Here is a 17709-nt window from a genome sequence, read left to right as displayed (position 1 = left end):
CCTATAGCGCGTCTTCACCACATACCCCTCCCCTTATTCTGGTCTGGACATTATTAACGATGCTCGAGACATGTTCTTCACCCATAAGCAGCAACCTCAAAACATTGTCAGGACGTAGCAGTGGTCATTTTCCAATTAACTGAAATCATTACGGCTCAGTATTTATACCCAGCACCGTTAAAGGCACACTATACAAACTAATAGACATGTATCAGCAGGGCAGAATGGCACATTCCAACCGAGCAATGGGTACATTATACATATTGACCAACATGGTATGTCCATATGTCGGTAGCGCAAATAAAGTAACACTTTGCCCAGGCCCTAAACACTGTCCACTAACCTTTTGGCGATGTTAGGGCCCAAACCTCCCCGTATGGGCCTTTGTCGAAGCAGGTAAGGGAGCATTCTCTAACCGAACGATGCACAGTGGACACTGGGGTCGTCTCCTGACCCCCCCCCCCCTCCCCCCCCAGCAGTGACAAGTTCCACACCTAGGGACATTTGAGGTGGAGTCATTTTCTCTCCAAGCATTGGGAAAGGGACACGGCACACCTTCTCTCCAGGCACCGGAGAGAGCTCAGTCATAATCAATTCAGTGTCAATCAAAGTTGATTTGAAAACCTTTACACATCCCATCATAGGTCGGACACTCCTGCAGAGCACCGCCCATAGGAACAGCAGAGGAGCAGAAAGGAGACCGTTCGACCCCGCCCTTAAAAAAATCTAAATCAAATATTACAAGCGGAGGAGTATCACGTTACTCATTTAGCCTACCACATGAGATGAGAAGCATTTTTTCCTGCTTTTATGGAAACCCAAAGGAATCATGCATAACCACCCCAGTGGCTTTCCATAGCCCCCCTACACACACCACGGCAGTGACACACCACGGCGCGCTCTTTCCATTGTGCTGACAGCGCAGCGGAGATTTTTGTTTTTTATGCCAACCTGTCACTCAATCCTTTGAACTTTTTTTGCCATTTTTATATAGGGATTAAAAAAAACTATAATTTAGGGGGCAAAAGTTTGAACTGAGGGGGCTAATCCCCTTTTAGTCCCCTGGTGGAGCCAGGTACGATCAATTATGCTATAACCAATGTTCCCTATAATATTTCTAAGCACGGAGCCAATTTCAGGTCTGCTGAGCGCAAACTTGAACCTTGTGAAATTTCTGTGCATCTTCAGGCACGCGTGAAGACATTAACCAGTTTATCAGACAAAGAGGTGACTGAACATTTTGTTGTGTTGTTTGATGCAAGAAACCACAATTCATTATTATTTCCATACCATTATTACAGAGAATCAGACAAATGATGCTACCCTCTGCCTCCTGGCTACTTAGCTTATTCAAGCCTGTCTCAAAATAAAACACTGCCCTTTTAAGATACCTTTTATTGCATTTACCAGACTAGCTTTTCAGAGATGGCTAGAAATCTACACAATCACTCCCACATTGCGGACTACAAATTAGCAATAACCGGGCTACTAAATCATTAACTAGCAAAGAATGTAAATAAATGAGCACACGTGGCTACATGCTGCTCTCGCTTTGATCTGAAAACAAATGCATAATAATCATGATGCTCATGCTGTAAAACAGTCCAGTTTAAAGTGAATGGCACAAATCCATATATGGCAATGGTCTATTTGCTTATAGGCCTACTGCAGCTCTGATTGGTTATGGCGCACCGGTCTGTGTAAAGCTTGTCAATACAATAGAATCATACACCGATACGCTCTGCCTACAACAAAATCTCTTGCATAGTTTGTTTTGTTTTGGTATGTTGCATTGAAAGTGGCAAATATTGCATTGATTCGATCACAATTCCCACAGTAAAAGGGAAAAGTTGATTGTGTTAACTAAACGGGGAAAACTCTAGAAAGTTGAGTGAAGTTCCATCTCGTGCTTCTCTGCGTGGGCTGATTTTTCATTCTGCATGGCAGTCTCTGGGGAGCTACAGCCACCGCTTAGTTATATGGTAAAACCATAATAGCATAGAGATGAATTCTTCAGGAACTTTCTGTGCCATTGAGAGTAGGTGTTACAGGAGCAATGCCAACAGTAGTGAAAACGGAGTATAAAGTGCCATAGTTTGGCATCTATCGCTGGCCATCTAAAGGCTTTACTGTCTAATATTCATTAGTATCACTAATAGCAGAAAAGAGAATATGGAACAGTAGGCTGGACCCTGCACGAGTTGATGCTCAGGCTTCACCGACCTCCCTACACTACACAGATAAACTGGAGAGAAGCTCTGCCCCCTGAGCTGTCTAGAAAAAACATTGTTACCTTAAGGAACTGCAGATTTATAGCCCACTCAATGTCTCTTACTGACCATTAAAAGGTGCAACTGTACACCGGTGTCAAGATAATGTTTCCATCTTTAATAGTACACAAGTGGGAAGAGAATAATTAAGCAAATAACTGTCAATACTCAAGCCATGTAACGCTTAAGTAACTTGGCATATTTGTGTGAGTGCGTGTCACGCTGGTCTGGGAGAAACCAGCGTCTTAACCGTTAGCCCAATAGGAGATTCCCCTCTCGGGCCGAGGGTGGCACTGATTCTGAAGTCGCAGGCAAGGCTTACTCATCACAAGACCATGAGCCTGTGTATGCATGCATGCGTGAGTGTTATTTTTACCGTGGCACCACGGGCAGTGGCTGCCCTGGACAGGGTGGTGCAGGTGCCAGCGGGGTCCATGGTGCCATCCTTGGGGACGTACAGCGTGCCATAGAGGTCATCGACGTTCATCAGTGGGTACAGGTCTTTGGTCTCAGCGGGGGACAGGACGTGGGACTCAATACCGTACACCTTCCCCAACTGGAGAGAAAAATAATAAATGACATCATCCTCGTGAGACAGCACCACACTTCCATTTTGCATGGAACCTCTTATTAAATACAGGTTATTCTCATTGTGGGCAATTCCACTCAAAAGGTCTGTTATTAACATGTTTTAACCACTCTCTTAAAAATGCTAGACAATCAGATACTCAGCAAGAAGGTCTGATTTCACCATTACTGAAACAGGACCCAGATGGTAAATATAAAGATCCAGTCCACTTAAAAACAGGAGATCTTACACTTCCGTGTTGTGATGCCAAAAATGTAGCAAAACGCATAGAATTTTAACAAAAAAAAAGGTATTGTTGGATATTATTCATCCTAAATCAGACAATACTTCTTACATGGACGATACATTGGAGATAATATTAGACAAGTACTGGAAACAATAGAACACTATGAAAAATCTGGGAAAACAGGCCTGGTATTCATAGCTGACTTTGAAAAGATAAAGTATGACTGAAATGTATATATAAATGCCTGGACTATTTTGGAGAATCTCTTATACAAATGGGTTGAAGTTATGTATAGTAACCCCAGGAGTAAAACAGTAAATAATGGCTACTTCTCAGAAAGCATTAAACTGTCGAGGAGTAAAACAAGGTTGTCCACTATCGGCATATCTATTCATTATGGTCATCAAAATGTTAGCTATTAAAATCAGATCCAACAATAATAATCAGGGGCCTAGAAATGCAGGGCTTAAAAACAAAAAGCTGTCATTGTACGCTGATGATTCATGTTTCTCTTTTAAATCCACAATTTGGATCCCTGCATAGCCTCAGAGGATCTATATAATGTTTCTAACCTCTCTGGATTTAAACCGAATGACAGGTGCACCATATTACTCAACTCAAAATCTTTAAAAATATACAACTTTTACATTACCGTGTAGTTTACCAATAAAATGGTCCGACGGTGAAGTGGACATACTCTGTAGTCATATCCCGAAAGAAAGAAATTATGTCACTACAACACATTTTAATAGAAAGTTAGCAAACTCTTATCTAATTTAGCTACCTGTCTATTTGTGGAAAAACCACCCCGATTCATATTTTAGTCATTCTTTGGACCAGTTTACCAATTTACTTATGGCCCTGCATAACTCTATAAACTTGATTTGTTTTTTATATGAGCAAACACATACCACTTTATTAGAACAAATATTATGGTTAAACACAAATATATGGTTAAACAAAAATATATGGAAATGTCTGCTCTATCCAATACAACAAAGTATTACCGCAAAAATAGAGGAGGCAAGTGGAAAGGTAAGGAACTTGTCTGTCGGCCCTGCATTAACGACCAAAATTGCCGACAGAAAATTGTGCCATATTAAAAAGTATACCAGTGTCATTTAAGGACCAAAAAATTGACAGCTGCACTATACAGGTTGCAAAATAGTTAGGATATTTTCTATGTACCGATTCCATGGCACATGGTTTATGAACGGATACGCAAAATTACGCCAGAAAACTTCTAATTTTTCAATATAATGTGGAAGGACCACCAGAGGGCAGGCTGGGCTCATGGATAGTAGTCCAACCAGGCATGTGAGTCAATGTGACCAGAGGCAATTAAACACAGCTGACGGTACTAATGACTTATTCTCTTTCCCCTACAAGAGGGAGGAGGGAACCAGTGAAGAGGAGGGAGGAAGAAGATAAACTATCTCTGGAGGATGGCCACCAAGAGAGGGGAGCTATCCACGAAGAACCATTAAGACGGTGACAAACCTGTGGTTTTTGTTATAGTTTAAAGATAATCGTCTTGTGTTCCTGTTTCGTCTAAAAAAGAAGTGTGTTTTTCCTTGGGAGATTCTCATCGATTGTGTTGGAGTGTTTGTATTGACAGAAATCCCTCAATAGAGAACTGTGTTCAATCAAGAAAACCTACTCCTGACTCGTTTATTCCACCTTTCCTCTTTAGAGTGACACCAAATTACTTGGTCCGCTCACAAATTATTATACAAAATTCTTGCAACTAATATAACATTATATGTATGGGGGATACAACCATTCCAGCCCTGCAGATTTTGCTGCGGAGACACAGAATAATTAGATCACTTGTTTTGGTACTCCCCATTTGTAGCTTGTTTTTGGTTACAGGTTCAGGAACGGCTGAAAAATGCAACAGTTACTCTGCCAAGAGCACAGCTGGGTAGTCTATCGATCAATCATTTTCTTAGTTTCTACAGATTTTATTTTTTATTTTTTTTAAACTTAGCTATGAGAATAGAAAGGTTCAGAACTTTTGTGAAGAATCACAGCGGAAAAATATATGGCAGCTAGAAATTAAAACTGGATGGTCTTCAGAGATGTATGGCAAACAAAAATCAATGATTGCAAAGTTAAACGAACAATACAACTCTATGCACAATGTTCAGTGGAAATTGTTAAGTCCTCCTTATGCATTATGCATAGAGTTGTATGGTGTCTTCAAAGACGCTGTGGCAACCGGCAGGGAGAGGTGAGGGGGGGGGTGTTATAATTGAGGAGAGAGATCTTGCTGGCTCAACCCCCAAACCTTATATGGACTTCCTGCCTCAATGAGGCAAGACTGTGACTCGTTATGCCAAGGAGTGTTTGGGGACAAAGGGGCAGAGGTGGTGAGAGAAGCGAGAGCTATGAAGAGTGAGAGCAAAATCTGTGCGATTGCCCGTTGTGACCTGGACTGTTGGACTATGCCCCCCTTGTGTACCGTACAAAGAGAACGGTGAGGTGATTGGTGAATTCCCCCTTCTTTCCCCGTGTACCAAAACCCCCTAAAACTTCCCCTTTGCCTTCTATTTGGGCTACTGGTGCCTGTTTTGTTATTGAACTTGTTTGACGTGGAAACCCCACACCCTTCAGCTTGCTACAACGTTGTGGTTTTTTTTTATACACAACTGCTAACTTCAAGGATTAGGGCATTTGGGATGTCATCGGCCTCACCTTGCTTGAATAAAAATCTGCTCTCATGAGAATACCTGGACCACCTATTGAGCTATGCCTTAAGTAAATCAGGTGATGAAGGAGACTGGAGTAGGACTAACTTTGCAATCATTTTAAAAGTGAAAAATCTAAGTCTCAGTATAATTCTGTTACCATGGAATTTCCCTAGTTCAAAGACTGAAATGTTGACGCCGCAATATTACGTTTCATAAATCCTCTATTTGCTAACTTGTCTCCCCCTGCCCCATATGGGAGTTGTGTGATTTGATTTCTGGATTATTGTGCAATAATCAAAATGGTCAAGTGCTCCAAAGAAAGACCTAGTTAAGCTGCAGCTGGCCCAGAACAGAGCAGCACGTCTTGCTCTTCGTTGTAATCAGCGGGCTGATATAAATACTATGCATGCCAATCTCTCTTGGCTAAGAGTTGAGGAAAGACTGACTGGATGCGTCATTGATTGCTTTTATAAGAAACATTAACAAAAGTGTTGGATATTCTAAACGGTTCCCATAGTCACCTTACAGACACACCCTTTACCCCACCAGACATGCCACCAAGGGTTTTTCACAGTCCCCAGGTCCAGAACAAATTCAAGGACACCTACAGTATTTTACAGGGCCATGAGTACAAGTGAACAGCAAACCTGGTTTCAAAAAACAAATAAAGCAACCTCTTCCCCATGTGACCTACTCGTTGTCTGTATGCGCCAACATGTGTAACTGATAGATGCACACATACAATGTTTTTAAATGTATGCAAAGCGCATACAGTTTTTAAATGTACGCAAATTGTAAAGCCTTTTGTCGAATGTCTTTTTCACTATACATGTCGAACCCCAGTAAGACTAGCTGTCGCCATTGGCGTCGGCTAAAGGGGATCCTAATCAAATCAAGCTGGGCATTTCATCTCACACCCACACTACAAGTTACCTCTGGCCTATGTGCTGAATTCACTGGAGAGGTAGGTGACTCAGTCTAGTCTGGCCTGGTAAGGCCCATAGGTACAGTACCCAGCCTCTACCCCAACAAGTTATACAAGTTCACTCAGTTGAGTCCAGTCTAGTCTGGAGCAGCAGGGCCCAGTCTACAATACGTACCGACGTGAGGAGTTTGTACTCGTCCAGCCTCTGCTTGTTAGAGAGTGACACCTCTACCCCAACTAGTCTAACCTAAGACCCCAGTCCAGTGTAGTCTGGTCCTGTATTGAGCGTACCGACATGAGACGTTTGTACTCGTCCAGCCTCTGCTTGTTGGACGCGATGAAGAGGCCTCCGTTCTGGATCCAGCCAGTCTCTAGACCGGTCTCCTGCTCCAGGTCATGGCTGATCACCTGTCTGGTGTGGGCTAGCAGCTCCACCTCCACATCACTGGGCCTCAGCTGCCACAGCAGACCTGGGACAGAGACACCACAAGAGACAGGGACGATTAGTGAGGGAGCAGGAGAGCGAAAGAGATCAAAAGGGAGAGAAAGAGACTAAGACAAAGAGAGGGGGGGGGGACTAATATGTAAGTAAATGTGTTTCCTGGCCAATTAGACTCCCCTTTAACAATCCCAGAGGGTATATTTTTCTCCTTTAAAACCTGTTAAACTGCGTGGTTGTTTTGGACCCAGTCCCGGGTCCGCAGTGCTTCAATATCGGTGGCATATCACACGAAAGCTATAGAACTTGTCTTTTTGGAAATTGAGATCAAATTTTCAGCTGGCAATGTCATAAGAATGCCCCTGTCACCACCCCCCAGAGGCTATAAACCATGCTCTATGGTCATTTTCATAGAGTATGCGATTTAGGTCAAGTAACCAAAAGTGGAAAAAGAAATCTGTAAGCATGGTAAAGTGGTCATCATTACGCATTTATTTTTCTATCGGCATTTAATGTGACATTACCTTGAATGCATCCTCCATATTACCCTTTGGGTCCCCAGGACTAGGATTTTAAAAAACACTGATATACATTACGGATCCATTTACAAAACAACCCTACACATGAATGAATCCATAGTAGAAAAAGCCACAGCCCGGAAAGGCTTTTGGGTTGTTAGGTGGGTACTACCTACCTGCTGTGTGCCAGGTGGTTCCGGCGGTCAGTCGGTCTCTCTCCAGCAGCACCACGTTGGTCATGCCCATCTTGGCTAGGTGGTAGACTGTCTGGCATCCCAGGCTTCCCCCTCCGATTACCACAGCCTCTGCTGACTTGGGAAGGGGCTTGGTTGGCCCACTGCCACCCTCCTCCACCTACCATGAGATTTGTTTAAATTGTTGTTGTTTTTTAAAGGCACACATAGTAAAACTACATTTCTTATTAGATTTTTTATTTTTTATATGAAATTATATATATATATTTTTACAAGCAACAGATTGTTATTTGGCACTTGTGTAGACATTACAGTGAAATGCTTACTGAAAAATAAGTGTTAAGTAAAAAATAAATAAATTAAAGAGCAGCAGTAAAATAACAGCGAGCCTATATACAGGGAGTACCGGTACAGAGTCAATGGGCACCGGTTAGTTGAGGTAATATGTACATGTAGGTAGGGGTAAAGTGACTACGCATAGATAATAACAGACTAGCATCAGCATAGGGGGGGGGGACAATGGAAATAGTCTGGGTAGCCATTTGATTAGATGTTCAGGACTCGAATGCTTGGGGCAGAAGCTGTAAACACATACGTTCGAGACATTACCATTGTGGTCCTCATTTAACTTATGTATTTATTTAACCAGGCTAGTCAATTAAGAACAAATTCTTATTTACAATGACGGTCTTGCAACGTACATAAATAAAACGCTATACACCGTGTATAGAAAACCTTAAGAACACCTGCTCTTTCCATGACAGACTGACAAAGTGAATACAAGGTAAATCCAAGTTAATGCTATGATCCCTTATAGATGTCTCTTGTTAAATCCACTTCAATCAGTGTAGTTGAGGAGGAGACTAGACATCGACCGATTATGATTTTTCAACGCCGATACCGATTATTGGATGGCCTAAAAAAATATATTTATTTGTAATAATGACAATTACAACAATACTGAATGAACACTTATTTTAACTTAGTATAATACATCAATAAAATCAATTTAGCCTCAAATGTATAATGAAACATGTTCAATTTGGTTTAAATAATGCAAAAACAAAGTGTTGGAGAAGAAAGTAAAAGTGCAATATGTGCCATGTAAAAAAAGCTCAAGTTTAAGTTCCTTGCTCAGAACACATGAAAGCTGGTGGTTCCTTTTAACATGAGTCTTCATTATTCCAAGGTAAGACGTTTTAGGTTGTAGTTATTATAGGAAATATAGGACTATTTCCCTCTATACCATTTGTATTTAATATACCTTTGACTTTTGGATGTTCTTATAGGCACTTTAGTATTGCCAATGTAACAGTATAGCTTCCAGCCCTCTCCTCGCTCCTACCTGGGCTCGAACCAGGAACACATCGACAACAGCCACCCTCGAAGCAGCGTTACCCATCGCTCCACAGAAGCCGCGGGGAACAACTATTTTAAGGTCTCAGAGCGAGTGACGTCACCGATTGAAACGCTATTAGCGCGCACCCCGCTAACTAGCCATTTCACATCGGTTACACTAGCCTAATCTCGGGAGTTGATAGGCTTGAAGTCATAAACAGCTCAATGCTTGAAGCACAGTGAAGAGCTCCTGGCAAATGCACAAAAGTTCTGTTTGAATGAATGTTTACGAGCCTGCTGCTGCCTACCACAACTCAGTCAGACTGCTCTATCAAATCATAGATTTAATTATAACATAATAACACACAGAAATACGAGCCTTGGGTCATTAATATGGTCAAATCCGGAAACTATCATTTAAAAAACAAAACATTTATTCTTTCAGTGAAATACAGTATTTATGCTGCAGTAGTTTGTGTCGGGGGGCTAGGGTCAGTTTTATATCTGGAGTACTTCTCCTGTCCTATTCGGTGTCCTGTGTGAATTTAAGTGTGCTCTCTCTAATTCTCTCTTTCCTTCTCTCTCAGAGGACCTGAGCCCTAGGACCATGCCTCAGGACTACCTGACATGATGTCCCCAGTCAACCTGGCCGTGCTGCTGCTCCATTTTCAACTGTTCTGCCTTATTATTATTTGACCATGCTGGTCATTTATGAACATTTGAACATCTTGGCCATGTTCGGTTATAATCTCCACCCAGCACAGCCAGAAGAGGACTGGCCACCCCAGTCCTCTCTAGGTTTCTTCCTAGGTTTTGGCCTTTCTAGGGAGTTTTTCCTAGCCACCGTGCTTCTACACCTGCATTGCTTGCTGTTTGGGGTTTTAGGCTGGGTTTCTGTACAGCACTTTGAGATATCAGCTGATGTACGAAGGGCTATATAAATAAATTTGATTTGAAATACAGAACCGTTCCGTATTTTATCTAACAGGTGGTATCCATACGTCTAAATATTCCTGTTACATTGCACAACCTTCAATGTTATGTCATAATTACGTAAAATTATGGCAAATTAGTTTGCAACGAGCCAGGCGGCCCAAACTGTTGCATATACCCTGACTCTGCGTGCAATGAACTCAAGAGATGTGACAATTTCCCTAGTTTAATATTGCCTGCTAACCTGGATGTATTTTAACTAAATATGCAGGTTTAAAAAAATATACTTCTGTGTATTGATTTTAAGAAAGGCATTGATGTTTATGGTTAGGTACATTCATGCAACGATTGTGCTTTTTTCACAAATGCGCTTTTGTTAGATCATCCCTTGTTTGGCGAAGTTGGCTGTCTTTGTTAAGAACAAATAGTCTTCATAGTTCACAACGAGCCAGGCGGCCCAAACTGCTGCATATACCCTGACTCTGTTGCACAGAACACAAGAGAAGTGACACAATTTTCCTAGTTAAAAGAAATTAATGTTAGCAGGCAATATTAACAAAATATGCACGTTTGATAATATATACGTGTGTATTGATTTTAAGAAAGGTGTTGATGCTTATGGTTAGGTACACATTGGTGCAACTACAGTGATTTTTTCTCTCTCGCAAAAGCACTTGTTAAATCACCCCTTTGGCGAAGTAGGTTATGATTCAATTATAAATTTATTAAATCAGCTGTGTAGTGCTAGAGAGTGTACACCTTGGGGCCAGCTGTGTAGTGCACCAAGAAGTGTACGCCTTGGGGTCCCCAGGACCGAGTTTGGGAAACACTGCTGGCCAAGATAAAGCATAGCAGTGTAAACAGACAACACAGAGTTACACATGGAGTAAACAATTAACAAGTCAATAACACAGTAGAAAAAAAAGAGAGTCTATATACATTGTGTGCAAAAGGCATGAGGAGGTAGGCAAATAATTACAATTTTGCAGATTAACACTGGAGTGATAAATGATCAGATGGTCATGTACAGGTGGAGATACTGGTGTGCAAAAGAGCAGAAAAGTAAATAAATATAAACAGTATGGGGATGAGGTAGGTAAATTGGGTGGGCTATTTACCGATAGACTATGTACAGCTGCAGCGATCGGTTAGCTGCTCAGATAGCAGATGTTTGAAGTTGGTGAGGGAGATAAAAGTCTCCAACTTCAGCGATTTTTGCAATTCGTTCCAGTCACAGGCAGCAGAGAACTGGAACGAAAGGCGGCCAAATGAGGTGTTGGCTTTAGGGATGATCAGTTGAGGCTGTTCTGAGAGTAAAACGGGGGTCAACTCAATATTAGGAAGGAATTCCTAATGTTTGGTCTACTCAGTGTAAATGCACTACTTTTGACCAGGGCCGATAGGGACTAAGGATTAGGGTGCCATTTTCAGACATAACCATAGAGGATGACACAAAAACCATCACACAGACCTTGAGTACGTTCTCGTAGGGGACGCTCTTCTCCGTGGTGGGCTCTGAACTGGAGCTGTAGAGACGGGAGGTGGTGGCAGAGCGGCACAGCGGGGAGAGGGCCGGACGGCAGCTAGCCACCTTCCGCACTGCTGTCCCCAGGAAGGCCATGGCCCCTGCACACAGAGACACATATCGGTCTGATTCTGGCCTGGCTACACAGCTACCAGGGCTATGCCTCCTGCAGACAGTCAAATATAGTCAAAAATCACATCCCTTTAAAGGTGTCAAACTTATCCCATGGAGGGGCCTAGTGTCTGCAGGTTTTTGTTTTTTCCCCTTTCAATTAAACCCTAGACAACCAGGTGTGGGGAGTTCCTTACTAATTAGTGACTAATTCAAATCAAGTACAAGGGAAAAGCAAAAAACCCGCAGACACTCGGCCTTCCGCGGAATGAGTTTGACGCCTGTGCTTTAGGGGTTCGTTCTAGGCTATGGAAAACTAATAGGGAGATGAACAGGACCCACACACTCTATTGCAGGAATGGTGGAGCAACAGTGTGCGAGTCCTAGTCATCCGTGCAAGACAATACAGATGTCTGACTCGTATACCACAGAGCCAACCTGAGTCGGAACCTGCTCCTGAACCTTGTGCCTTGACAACCATCACGCGAGTCTCGATGTGAGGCACAGCATGTAAAACAAACGTCACGGGCCAAAGCCATTTCACCGATTCTCTTTGTGCTGCATGGCATTGACTACCCACATCTGGGAAGAAAAAGTGCTATTCTTTATCCCAAGTGTCACCATATTCACTATGTAGTGTAATACTTTTGACAAGGGTTCCATACGGCTCTGGTCAAAAGTAGTGCACGATGTAGGGAATAGGATGCTGTTTTTTAATGCATCCTCAATACTCGATGTCAACAAACCTTTTAGCCATAGAAAAATCTCTTATGTCAGACTTACAGCTAGTGAAAGGGAAAGGGTGATACCTAGTCAGTTGTAGAACGGAAATGTGTCTTCCGCATTTACCCCAACCCCTCTGAATCAGAGAGGTAAGGGGTGCTTCCTCAATATTCAGAGACATCCTTGTCTGGTTACATGAGACTGAGACATTGACCAAAACCCCCATTGACTGACAGACAGGAAAGGGGGGGGGGGGCTTAACGGTTCCCATATCTTCTATTACCCAACCAAGTTACACATCCACCAAACTCTGAAAATCGAGACCTTGGCCAAAAAATATATTACTGGGAGCCAAGAGACTATATATATATTTTTTTTTTTTAGAAATGAAGGCATATATTTTCCATCCTAAAAATGTGAAATAATTAAACGCTTTAATTTCTGGTCAAACAGATGGAAAAGGGGTCTTGGAAAACGTCTAGCAGAAAAAGTTTTAAAAAAGGTATTGCACAATAATGTTGAAGTAAAGACCCCTGCCAACTAAAACATTTATATATTTAGTTTTGCCTTCTGTAAATTTAAGAAATATTACCTAGTGTCTTGTCATTCTGTTACAAAAAAACCCACATGGAAAATATTTTAAAGCTAATACCAATTACACTAATCATAAAACGCAACATATGCAACAATTTCAAAGAGTTTACTGAGTTACAGCTCATATAAGGAAATCAGTCAATTGAAATGAATTCATTGGGCCCTAATCTATGGATTTCACGTGACTGGGAATACATATATGCATCTGTTGGTCAGATACCTTAAAAAAAAAAAGATAAGGGCGTGGATCAGAAAATCATTCAGTATCTGGTGTGACCACCATTTGCCTCATGCAGTGAGACATCTCCTTCACATCGTTGATCAGGCTGTTGATTGTGGCCTGTGGAATGTTGTCCCATTCCTCTTCGATGGCTGTGCGAAGTTTCTGGATATTGGCATGAAGTGGAACACACTTTCGTCCACGTCGACCAAGAGCATCCCAAACATGCTCAATGGGTGACATGTCTGGTGAGTATGCAGGCCATGGAAGAACTAGGACATTTTCAGGGAATTGTGTACAGATCCTGCCAACATGGGGCCGTGCATTAGCATGCTGAAACATAAAGCGATGGCAGCGGATGACTGGCACGACAATAGGCCTCAGGGTTTCATCACGGTATCACTGTGCATTCAAATTGCCATCGATAAAATGCAATTGTGTTCGTTGTCCGTAGTTTATGCCTGCCCATACCATAACCCCACACCCTCGGAGCACTCTGTTCACAACGTTGACATCAGCAAACCGCTTGCCCACATGATGCCATACTGCCCGGTACAGTTGAAACCGGGATTCAGCTGTGAAGAGCACACTTCTCCAGCATGCCAGTGGCCATCAAAGGTGAGCATTTGCCCAATGAAGTTGGTTACGACACCGAACTGTAGTCAGGTCAAGACCCTGGTGAGGACGAAAAGCATGCAGATGAGTTTCTCCGAGACAGTTTCTTCATAAATTCTTTCTTTTGTGCAAACCCACAGTTTCATCAGCTCTCCGGGTAACTGGTCTCAGACCATCCCACAGGTGAAGAAGCCAGATGTGGCGGTCCTGGGCTGGCGTGGTTACACATTGTCTGCAGTTGTGAGGCCGGTTGGACCTACTACCAACTTCTCTAAAATGATGTTGGAGGTGGCTTATGGTAGAGAAATGAACATTCAATTATCTAGCAACAGCTCTGGTGGACATTCCTACAGTCAGCATGCCAATGGCAAGCTCCCGCAAAACTTGAGACGTCTGTGGCATTGTGTTTTATGACAAAACGACACATTTTAGAGTGGCCTTTTATTGTCCCCAGCACAAGGTGCTGCAATGATCATGCTTTGCAATGTAACAGTAGTGACATCACTGCCATCATACATATAAAGGTGAAATAAATAAATACATAACGTTTTTCTTAATCTCCTTAATGTTGTTGTTTTTTTACTGTAAAGTGTGTTGTGTTTTAAAATGCACTTTAAATCATGTTTGGTTTAACAGAGGGCAGCTACCACTCACACAGACAGCATCGTGAAGAAGGCGCAGCAGCGCCTCTTCAACCTCAGGAGGCTGAAGAAATTTGGCTTGTCACCAAAAGCACTCACAAACTTCTACAGATGCACAATCGAGAGCATCCTGTCGGGCTGTATCACCGCCTGGTACGGCAACTGCTCCGCCCTCAACCGTAAGGCTCTCCAGAGGGTAGTGAGGTCTGCACAACGCATTGCCGGGGGCAAACTACCTGCCCTCCAGGACACCTACACCACCCGATGTTACAGGAAGGCCATAAAGATCATCAAGGACATCAACCACCCGAGCCACTGCCTGTTCACCCCGCTATCATCCAGAAGGCGAGGTCAGTACAGGTGCATCAAAGCTGGGACCGAGAGACTGAAAAACAGCTTCTATCTCAAGGCCATCAGACTGTTAAACAGCCACCACTAACATTGAGTGGCTGCTGCCAACACACTGACACTGACTCAACTCCAGCCACTTTAATAATGGGAATTGATGGGAAATTATGTAAATATATCACTAGCCACTTTAAACAATGCTACCTTATATAATGTTACTTACCCTATATTATTAATCTCATATGCATACGTATATACTGTACTCTATATCATCGACTGCATCCTTATGTAATACATGTATCACTAGCCACTTTAACTATGCCACTTTGTTTACATACTCATCTCATATGTATATACTGCACTCAATACCATCTACTGTATCTTGCCTATGCTGCTCTGTACCATCACTCATTCACATATCCTTATGTACATATTCTCTATCCCCTTACACTGTGTATAAGACAGTAGTTTAGGAATTGTTAGTTAGATTACTTGTTGGTTATTACTGCATTGTCGGAACTAGAAGCACAAGCATTTCGCTACACTCGCATTAACATCTGCTAACCATGTGTATGTGACAAATAATGCCATAGAATGTATTGCTAGTTCAAAGTAGGGCTTAGGTGTAAAATACAATGCTGTGTGTTCATTATAGACATGAGGCATTGAGTAAATATTGTTGTGGGGCGATCTTGTTTAATTCACAGTATCTTAGGGATGTTTAATAATATTGTAGTGTGAGGTTGGTTGAAGACTATCTGCACGGCAACCAATGAGTGAATTGTGTACCCATTAGATTAGTCCGTTTCCATGTTCATGCACCAAGCGTATGATTGACTGTGGCTCGCCTGTGCTTTTGATGCATGGCAACACCACCTCAAGCTGAACCTCGGCAAGACGGAGCTGCTCTTCCTCCCGGGGAAGGACTGCCCGTTCCATGATCTCGCCATCACGGTTGACAACTCCATTGTGTCCTCCTCCCAGAGCGCTAAGAACCTTGGCGTGATCCTGGACAACACCCTGTCGTTCTCAACTAACATCAAGGCGGTGGCCCGTTCCTGTAGGTTCATGCTCTACAACATCCGCAGAGTACGACCCTGCCTCACACAGGAAGCGGCGCAGGTCCTAATCCAGGCACTTGTCATCTCCCGTCTGGATTACTGCAACTCGCTGTTGGCTGGGCTCCCTGCCTGTGCCATTAAACCCCTACAACTCATCCAGAACGCCGCAGCCCGTCTGGTGTTCAACCTTCCCAAGTTCTCTCACGTCACCCCGCTCCTCCGCTCTCTCCACTGGCTTCCAGTTGAAGCTCGCATCCGTTACAAGACCATGGTGCTTGCCTACGGAGCTGTGAGGGGAACGGCACCTCAGTACCTCCAGGCTCTGATCAGGCCCTACACCCAAACAAGGGCACTGCGTTCATCCACCTCTGGCCTGCTCGCCTCCCTACCACTGAGGAAGTACAGTTCCCGCTCAGCCCAGTCAAAACTGTTCGCTGCTCTGGCCCCCAATGGTGGAACAAACTCCCTCACGACGCCAGGACAGCGGAGTCAATCACCACCTTCCGGAGACACCTGAAACCCCACCTCTTTAAGGAATACCTAGGATAGGATAAAGTAAACCCTCTCACCCCCCCCCCCCCCCTTAAAAGATTTAGATGTACTATTGTAAAGTGGCTGTTCCACTGGATGTCATAAGGTGAACGCACCAATTTGTAAGTCGCTCTGGATAAGAGAGTCTGCTAAATGACTTAAATGTAAATGTAAAATAAAATTTGATTTGAATACTTGACCTGGGCTCTAATGGGAGAACCTGTAGCACTGCATCGTGCATCCACAGAAACAAGATTCACTTTAGTCTAAATGGAATAGCCTAGTGAAAATGTTCCACTTGAGTTTGATGTGTTATTAGCCACATAGGCATTCGCAAATAAACAGTAAATATTTTTACCAATGTTGCCTGAATTTGTTAACCTGTATCCGATTTCAGGCTTTCCTTTATACTCCGTGTCATGCCAATTAAACATTCGAAAACATTTGTTTATACAAATCTCCGCTATTGAAAGCCATGTGCTAGTCTAAAATAAATGGGAGAATATGTCTAGATGCGTTTTACACTGGAGACCAAGTTCACAAATTGTCTAGTTTGGTTGAAATGACAATTGATTACCCAGTCAAATCGAAGAGGACAATAGGCATTTCAACTGCATCCAGGATTAGACCCACCCGGTGTGTAATATAAAGTTAGTTAACTGTGTTGTGTGCTCCCCTACACGCAAACACTTACTTCGCTCCTATACGCTTCTGTTCTTGATTAAAGTTGACCCCCAAAAATGCAATAACAGGAGGAAAGCATACAGCCGGAGACCGTTTATATGAAGCTCACTCGAAAATGGCCGTGTGGTGTCTGACCCCGAGCTCAAAGTGTGGTTATCGCTGGCAGCAGCAGCTTGATCATTCCTAACCTAAAACGAAGCAGGCGTAAAATAAACGTCTGGAACTAGATCCACTAGGTACTGACGATGAGGAGAATAAAAAACTTTCGAGGAGATCGTCTTCTGCACTGTTCAACCAATCCAGTAAATGTGGAGGAGGGGTTCAAATTGAGTGTCGCCTTGTTATAACAAAGATGTTTTAGAACTAACCCAAGATAGACCACTGCCTGTCGTTTCCAATGGGAGCAACGTGACCGGAAGAAAGAGGAAGTTGGCAGAACCAAGCACGAGCTAGCGAGATCCTATTGGAGCGTTCTATCATATATTTGCAGCTCGGTGAGCCTCTAGCATGAGTGGAGTGAGTTTGGAACCC

At 43.0% G+C, this 17709-nt stretch overlaps 1 protein-coding gene across 1 annotated transcript in view; it reads right to left on the bottom strand.

Moving 5' to 3' along the window:
* The window catches only part of sardh (sarcosine dehydrogenase), a 128422-nt gene extending 110938 nt beyond the window's left edge, over positions 1 to 17484 (bottom strand). Inside the window, exons 1-5 of the mRNA XM_065017645.1 lie at positions 17189 to 17484; positions 11597 to 11751; positions 7837 to 8014; positions 6995 to 7173; positions 2647 to 2826 (exon numbers count right to left, since the gene is read on the bottom strand). Coding sequence (XP_064873717.1) covers positions 2647 to 2826; positions 6995 to 7173; positions 7837 to 8014; positions 11597 to 11746 — 687 coding nt within the window. The 5' untranslated portion in view covers positions 11747 to 11751; positions 17189 to 17484. The remainder of the gene's footprint in view (positions 1 to 2646; positions 2827 to 6994; positions 7174 to 7836; positions 8015 to 11596; positions 11752 to 17188) is intronic.
* Positions 17485 to 17709: the final 225 nt, after the last annotated feature.

Source organism: Oncorhynchus nerka, linkage group LG4 (assembly GCF_034236695.1).
Source record: "Oncorhynchus nerka isolate Pitt River linkage group LG4, Oner_Uvic_2.0, whole genome shotgun sequence".
Taxonomy (NCBI): Eukaryota; Metazoa; Chordata; class Actinopteri; order Salmoniformes; family Salmonidae; genus Oncorhynchus; species Oncorhynchus nerka.
Note: the sequence above shows the minus strand (reverse complement) of the source record. Positions and strands in the feature narration are given on the sequence as shown.